Raw genomic sequence first — 7,858 nt, 5'->3', positions numbered from 1 at the left:
CTTCCCCTAGGCATAGGAAGGAGGGGTCTCGGGAAGCCCTCAGCAGCCGGCTGACCACTCCCAGCTGGGACAGACACTGGTGCCTGCGCTGCATTTGCCAGGCTGCTTCCCTGAGACACAGGGATCAGTTCATTCGCGCGATCTTCCGCCTCCAGCTGGGCAATGAGCTGTTCTTTGGTGAGCCTCCCAATGCGCAGCCGCCTCTGCTTGCACAGCTCCACCAGGTCGCTCTTAAGCCGCTTGGCATACATCTTCCTGCTGGCCACTCACCGGCCTGTGTGCTCACAGCTCCCCACAGTTCCCAGGGGGACCCCTAGTGTGCCAGCCCTTCTCGAGGTCACCACCTCTCCGCCAGGGTCGAGCTGCAGACTCCTCCGCCCCTGGGACCACTCGCTGCGATCCCCCCGGGGGACCCTGTTACTGCAAAAGTCCTTCTCGCTGGTCACACACTCCCAGGGGTAATAACCGTCTCTCTCCCACTCTTCAGCAGGCCTGGTCCCCGTCAATCCCCCTTCGTTTTACTGCTCCCCAGTCACTTACTGCAGGAAGCGCCGTCCACGGGGTGCAGTAGATCCCACCGCTGCCACCAGTTGTCACGGAGTATTGGGGGACTCAGGGCCCTGCACCCCCGGCTTCCTGCGATTCACCATGACTCTCAGCCAGCCAGTAAGGCAGAAGGTTTATTTGGATGACAGGAATACAGTCCAAGACAGGTCTTGCAGGCACAGACAACAGGGACCCCCTCAGTTAGGTCCATCTTGGGGTCCCCGGGCATCCCAGCCCAGCCCCCCTTGGGAGGTCAGAGCCATCTCTGCCCCCCAGCCCTCTCTCCCTGCCTGCTTCCAGCACTCTGCCTTCAGCGACCCCTCCCACAGCCTTGTTCAGTTTCCCGGGCTCAGGAGTCGCCTCCCCTTCAACCCCTTCCTGGGTTCTCATGTTACACACTCAGGTATGCGCCCTCGGGCAGATCCCATCCTGCAATGCAGACCATCCTAGTCACACTCCCCTGTCAGCATTCACAGACCACAGTGAGAACAGGCCCAGTTCGTCACACCCCCTACCTCACAGCCACCACCCTCCCTCTGAGCTGCCCCCCAAGTGCCCAAACCTCAGAGCTGAAGGGTGGGTGGGGCCCCGGGGCAAGCAAGGCCCAGTTTAGGTCAGGAAGCGAGGGAGGACCCCAGCTCCAGCCAGGCCAGGATCTGAGCGAGGTCCTGGGGGAAAAGGCATCAAGACGGGGGACAGAGCAGGGACCGCCCACCACCCCCGGCTCACCCGTGGAGGTCTGCGCCAGCTTCTCCTTGGTCTTGAGGGCATGGGCCCGCTCCTCCTTGAGCCGCTCGTCGTCCCGGAGCAGGGCCACCAGCTGCTTGGCCTTCTCCCGCACGTTGACACCCTGGTCCTTGCCATCGCGGTCGACGTACTGGAAATCCTTCAGCGTCTGGATGGCGTAGATGTTCTCCTTGCACTGCTGGGCCACACGCTCCGAGCCCGTCTTGATGAGGTACTCCATCAGCGTCATGGCCTGGGGGGGGGCAGGCCAGCCTCAGCCACGCAGCCCACGCACTGCCCTCCCCCCCCGCCCTGCCACCCACGGCCCCTCTGTCCGCCTCTACCCAGCCCTCCCCTACAACCGCAGCCCCCAAATACACCACACAGCTCCCACACATCCACCCAAACACCCCACACCCACAGCCCACCTGCCTACCAAGTCACAGAGCCGCTCCTCATACTCCACCCCTTCCCAGGCAAAGGGCACGCAGGAGAGGAGTGGGGGCTAGTGGTTAGAGCAGGGGGCTGGAAGCCAGGACTCCTGGGTTCATTCCCCAGCTCTGGGGGTGTGGGGTCAGTGGTTAGAACGGGGGGGGCTGGGAGCCAGGACTCCTGGGTTTGCTCCCCAGCTCTCAGGGTGGGGGATCAGTGGTTAGAACAGGGGGGCTGGGTTCTATCCCCAGCTCTGGGGATGAGAGTTGGAGCCAGTGGTTAGAGCAGGGGGTGGGAGCCAGGGCCCTGGGGGCAGCACCTTGTAGACGTGGCGCCAGTTCTTGCCGTGGTCGTTGAGCCGTTTCCAGATCATGCTCATAATCTCGGAGAAGGCCACCACGTTGTAGGTGAGGTCGGCAATCTCCGACATAAGCGAGCTGGACGGGCCCCAGGGGTCGTTGGACGTGGCCTCCCGCACCTTGATCTCCGCCTCCGAGTAGTTGTGGACGATGTTTTTCATCTGGCGCCGCAGCGATGAGGTTGACATGGCGGGGGTGGGGCGGGGGAGCGGCCCGGCAGCGGGGCGGCTTCTGATCCCAGTCCTGGGGGGGGGGGGGGGGGGAAGGCCCCCTGTGTCTGTGCAATGGGGGGGGACCCTGATCCCAGTCTGGGCAGAAAAGCCCGTGTCTGTGCAATGGGGGGCCCTGGATCCCAGTCCTTGGGGGGCAGGAAACCCCCTGTGTCTGTGCAATGGGGTGGAGCTGGCACCAGCGGGCGACCGGGAGGTGGTCAGGCTGCTATCTGTGCCCGGGACGGCACGGGTGAGCCGGGCCTGAGCCGCATCTGCAAGACAGAGAGAGCGAGATCAGTGATTCAAAACACCCAGAGCAGGGCCTGAGGCCGGCATGAGACGCAGCAAGAGGGGCTGGGAGCCAGGACTCCTGGGTTCTCTCCTTGGCTCTGGGAGGGGAGTGGGGTCTAGTTAAGAGCAGGGGGGCTGGGAGCCAGGACTCCTGGGTTCTCTCCCCAGCTCTGGGAGGGGAGTGGGGTCTAGTTAGAGCAGAGGAGCTGGGAGCCAGGATTCCTGGGTTCTCTCCTCAGCTCTGGGAGGAGTGTGGTGGCTGGCGGTTAGAGCAGGGGGGCTGGGAGCCAGAATTCTGACATTGGTCCCTCCTCGCAGGGAGCGCGTATGGAGGGAGGGCTGGCGGGGAGGGAACAGACCCCAGAGAGAACATGCCCAGCCGCCCGACGGGAGATGACCCCCCAGATAGCAGGAAGAGCCAGCTGCCAACCTCTAGCGCCCCCAGTAGAGGGGTGCCAAGGGCAGCCGGAATTCAGCCCCTTTGGGGACGGGCAATGGACCCCCACTGAAAGGCCCTGAGAAAGGAAGGGACACGGCGGGTCTAGGGGTGCCGGACTGCAGAGCTCCACCCTCCAGTCAGTGCTGGGGCATAAGAGCGGCCAGGCTGGGTCACACCAAAGGCCCATCTAGCCCAGTGGCCGATGCCAGGTGCATGAGAGGGAATGAACAGAACAAGGAATCAAGTGATCCATCCCGTCGCCCATTCCCAGCTGCTGGCAAAAGGGGTCGGCAGGTAACCAGCCGCGTCACAGCCTGCGGCAGGAGGTGCCCAGATAACCAGCCCCAACCCCAGAGGGGCCGTGTCCCAGCGCCGGGCGAGGTGTCCCCGTATAACCAGCCCCAGCCCCACCCCAGAGGAGCTGCATCTTTGTGCCAGGCAAGGGGTCCCCAGATAACCAGCCTCCACGCCCCAGCCCAGAGGCAGCCGCATCTCCATGCCCTGCGGAGCGCCCGGGGACGGTGGCCGCGGCACCAAGCAGAGTGTGGTGCAGCGGAGGGGAGGAAGGAAATCTCCGGGCGTCCTGGCGCCATGACTCACGTCTCAGAAATGCAGAAGGCCTCACTTCCTTCCCCTCTGGCTGCTCCCGGCTGGGACGAGAAGACCCGTGGGGCTGTAGACCACCAGGGGAAGGAATTCAGGTGACACCCCCCCCCCCATCAGAGCCGGCACAATGACCCAGCGGTGCTCCTGGGACTGGGCTGAGGGGCCAATGAACCAGGGGACCCCTCTCCGCGTTCCTGTGCAGCACCCCCACCCCACTGCTGCCTGAGGCAGGGCAGCTCTTGGGGCTGGGGGCTGCAGCCACTGATGCACCTGTCTGCATTGAGAGGGGCCAGGGATAGATCCCAGGAATCCAGGCGGCCTGTCTCCCTGCTCTAACCACCAGACTGCACGGCAAGTCGGGGAAGGCAAGTCAAACGCTGAGTGCTGACGGCGGAACGGACAGGCGAGCGCATCCCTGTGGCCGTTGAAGGGACGGCGTAGGCGGGGGTCAGTTCAAAGGACAGGAGCTCCCCATGTTAAGGTGGCCCCAAGTGACAAGCCAGGCCCTCCCCTACTAAGCCCCACAGGGTTCAGTTCAGAAAACACCCCCGCATCCCATTCCTAGAGCTTGTTGTTTATATTCTGGTAGTGACTTGAGATCCTAATGAAGATCGGGGCCCTGTCCTGCCAGGTGCTGCCCAGACACAGAGTCACCGAAATCGGGGCCCCATCGCGCCGAGCGCTGCCCAGATCCAGACTCGCCGAGATCGGGGCCCCGTCGGGCCGGGCGCTGCCCAGACCCAGAGTCGCCAAGATTGGGGCCCCGTCGGCCTGGGCACTGCCCAGACACAGAGTCGTCGAGATCGGGGTCCCATCGTGCTGGTGCTGCCAGGATACAGAGTCGCCGAGATCGGGGCCCCGTCGGGCCGGGCACTACCCAGACACAGAGTTGCCGAGATCGGGGCCCTGTCGTGCCCAGACACAGAGTCACTGAGATCACCCTAGGCCTCCTACCCACTGGACCACTCCAGCCTGAAAACCCCTATAACCACACACTGCTGGGAGGTCTTGTCTCAGCTCTTCCCTGACCCGTGCACCACCAGGCCAACCCCAGGGGTCTCTGGTGCCAGATCCAACCCCCACCCAGCTCTGGGGAGCAGGAACCCCACCCGTTGCCCATCCAGGGTGCGCACCGAGGAGCCAAACAGGCTCTGGTCAGTTTCGGGGCAGCTGTGAAATTGACCGGGGCGGTGGGCGCAAGGACGGCTGATACAGGCTGGGGGGAGGCAGGAGAGACTTCCCCACTAGCCAGCCTGGCTGCTCACATCAGACCCTCGCTAGCCAGAGGCCCACGGGCCAGATGGGCGCCCTAAAGCTGCACCCAAGGGAACTCCCAGCACCAGCTGGCAGGGCGAGCGCTGTGGCTACCAGGTGCCTGCTCAGATTTAAGGCCCTGACGTGGCTGGTTTAGAAGTAACCCCCCTCCCGGCTCTGCCATGACCCCTACAGAGGCAGCGACTGTACCTCGCGCTCCAGGCCCGGCGAGGGGTGGGAGCGACAGAGACAGCAGCAGCTGATGAGACGCGAGCCGAGGTATGTCCAGCCCTGCCCCAGTCCCCTCTGTACCCCGCCAGCTGCCCGCAGCCCCCAGGTGGCTGCGGCCAGGAGATCGCTCTCTGGATGGGGTGGGAGCAGGTGGGTACGTGCCAGCACAAAAGCACTTCCAGGATGCACTCGCGGGGGGGGGAGCAATAAATCATCCAGGTCTTATATCACCCCACGGGGCAGCTGGCCCCGCTGCAGTGCCAGCGGCACGTATCAGGGCCACACACACACACCCCTACCCTGGGCTGTCACCCGAGAGCCAGACGGGGAGGATCTGGACAGAACACGGACAGGGAACCACCAGAGGCACAGTGCTGAGCTGGGGGATTAGAACCACTCCCTGTGCTGGTCAACACCGCTGGCCAGTGGGCCCTCCACCTGGCCAGGGTGCCCCGGGCCAGCCCCACTCTCTCGCCCCCCAAGGATCTCCCGGCCAGGGTATTCCCAGGCCAGCCCCACTCCCTGCACCCCCACCGGCAGGATCTCCCAGGGCCAGCCCCACTTCCCCCTCCTCAGAATCTCCCTGCCCAGGGCGCCCCAAGGCCAGCCCCACTCCCTCGCTGCCTGGGCATCTCCCTGTCCAGGGTATCCCAGGGCCAGCCCCACTCCTCTCCCACAGTGATCCACCTGCCTAGGGCACCCCCAGGACAGCCCCCCTCCCCGCGCTCTCCCCAGGATCTCCATGCCCAGGACATCCCCGGGCCAGCCCCCCACCGTCCCGATCTCCCTGTCCAGGGCACTCCTGGGCCAGTCCCCCTCCCCACACCAGGATCTCCCTGCCCAGGACACCCCCAGGCTAGCCCCACTTCTCCATCCCTGGGATCTCCCTGCCCAGGACACCCCCAGGCCAGCGCCATTTCTCCATCTCTGGGATCTCCCTGCCCAGGGCCAGCTCCACTCCCTCACAGCACTGTGTCCCCAGGACGCCCTGCAGGCCAATTCCTCCCTACTTCTGAGCAATCCCTCTCCAGGGCCCCACGGACCAGCTGCCCCCAGGCCTGGAGCTGATCTGAGCAAGTGACTCCACTCCACCCCCTAAGTGGGCTGCAGTGTCCCAGCAAGATGCCCTCCCACCCCAACCTGGGCACAAGACCGGCCTCTTCTGGATTTCCCCCCACGGCCTCCTCCTTCCCCCACTGCAGCCCTCCCACACCTTGCAAAGCTGGTAGGGGCGCGAGAGCCTGCCCCTCCACAATGACTGGGGTCCGGATCCCCCAACAGCAGGTAGCACCAGCCTCTTCCCTGCCCTCAGCAGGCTGCCCCCCGCCCTGAGCCAAAGGCACCTGCCCAACCTCCTCTCCCAGCCCGGCCCTCCTGTGAACTCTGGACAGCACCATGCGCCGCGCTATGGGCCCAGCATAGGGGTGACAGGCAGCCGGCTCACAGTGACGGGCTCCCTCCTCCCACTCTCCCCTGCCTGCAAAAAAGCAATCAGAGCACAGGGACACCCTGTCCCCATCCCTGATCACTGGCACGGGGCAGTGCCCAGGCCCAGAGCCTTCCACGGGAGGATCCCGAAGCACCCGGTCAACATGCAGCGAGGGCAGGGGTACAAGCCCTGTTTCACAGGGGGGGAACTGAGGCAGAGAAGAGTAGTGACTTGCCTTTAAATTCACAGCAACAAAGCCAGGAGTTAAACCCAGGAGCCTGGACTCCCAGGCCCGTCTGCTCTAAATACTAGACACCACTCCCCTCCCAGAGCCAAGGAGAGAACCCAGGAGTCCTGGCTCCACCTCACTCCCCTCCCAGAGCCGGGGAGAGAACCCAGGAGTCCTGGCTCCCAGCCCCCAGCTCTAACTGCTAGACCCTGCTCCCAGGAGAGCTGACAGCAATGCCAGAGACAAGACTCACCCCGCAGGCTTCACCTAGTCGAGAACTCACCTCACGTCTCCCGTTGGGGGTGGGGTGGAAGCCTCTCAGGTCACCCGGACTCCTGGGTCCGCTTCAAGCCGCACCCAGTCTGCAGTAGGGTGGGGAGGCTGGCGTCCCCTCCTGGCACCTCTCCCCGTTACCGGGGCCTTGGGCCGGCCTGAGCTTCCGTGGGCACCTCCTGTCTGGATTCAGGCCCGCGCCGGGCGGGCAGGGGGGAGGCAGAAGCGTCCCCCTGGAGATGTCGAGCCCCCCCGCTGCCCTGCCTTGGGTGGGGGTCTCAGGGGCAGGGAGGGGGTCTCTCGCCCACCTACCCACCCCCACCCCTTACCACCTCTGATCCGCCCCCTACAGCTGGGCTGAGCGGGGGCCCAGGGGGGGCATGTCCGGGGCCCCTATGCGGGGGGGGGGGGGGGAGGAGGCCCCCTTTGCCCCTGTGTTGGGGGGGCCTCTGGGGGCTGTTACACTCTGACTGGGGGGTTCCCCTCCCCTGGGGGTCCCTAACCCCTGGGCGGGGGGGGTCTCTGAGAGCTGGAGGAGGTGGGGGGCTGGGCCCCTCCCTAAGGGGGCCCCTGGGGGCGGGGATTTCCGGGCCAGTGGGTGGAGCTGTGGGGGGGGCGGGGCGGTGGGGGGGCCCGCGGGGGGGGGGGGGGGGCGCGCTCTAGCCCGTCTCTATGGGCCCCGGAGGCTCCGCGTCCCCGCTCGGCGCTGGGCTGGGGCGGCCGCGGCTGCTGGACCCTCCGCACCGGAAGCGGAAGCCGCCGCCCGCCGGGCCCCACTTCCGCCCTCCTCCTCCCTCCGCAGCGCCGGGCTTCCGCCCTCGCCGTGGCGTC

The 7,858-nt window shown here is 65.7% G+C and overlaps 1 protein-coding gene across 1 annotated transcript; it reads right to left on the bottom strand.

The window, feature by feature from the left end:
- Positions 1-1,275: 1,275 nt before the first annotated feature.
- On the bottom strand, positions 1,276-7,627 carry EPN1 (epsin 1; the record flags this gene model as incomplete). Its single annotated transcript, XM_034789284.1, is given in 3 exon segments — positions 1,276-1,525; positions 2,024-2,547; positions 7,038-7,627. Coding segments are annotated over 2 exon segments (478 nt in total), but the record flags the coding sequence as incomplete, so codon positions are not given.
- Between the last annotated feature and the right edge of the window lie 231 nt (positions 7,628-7,858).

Source organism: Trachemys scripta, chromosome 14, assembly GCF_013100865.1.
Source record: "Trachemys scripta elegans isolate TJP31775 chromosome 14, CAS_Tse_1.0, whole genome shotgun sequence".
In the NCBI taxonomy this organism is placed as follows: Eukaryota; Metazoa; Chordata; order Testudines; family Emydidae; genus Trachemys; species Trachemys scripta.
The sequence above is the reverse complement of the archived record's forward strand: the minus strand, read 5'-3'. Positions and strand labels throughout refer to the sequence as shown.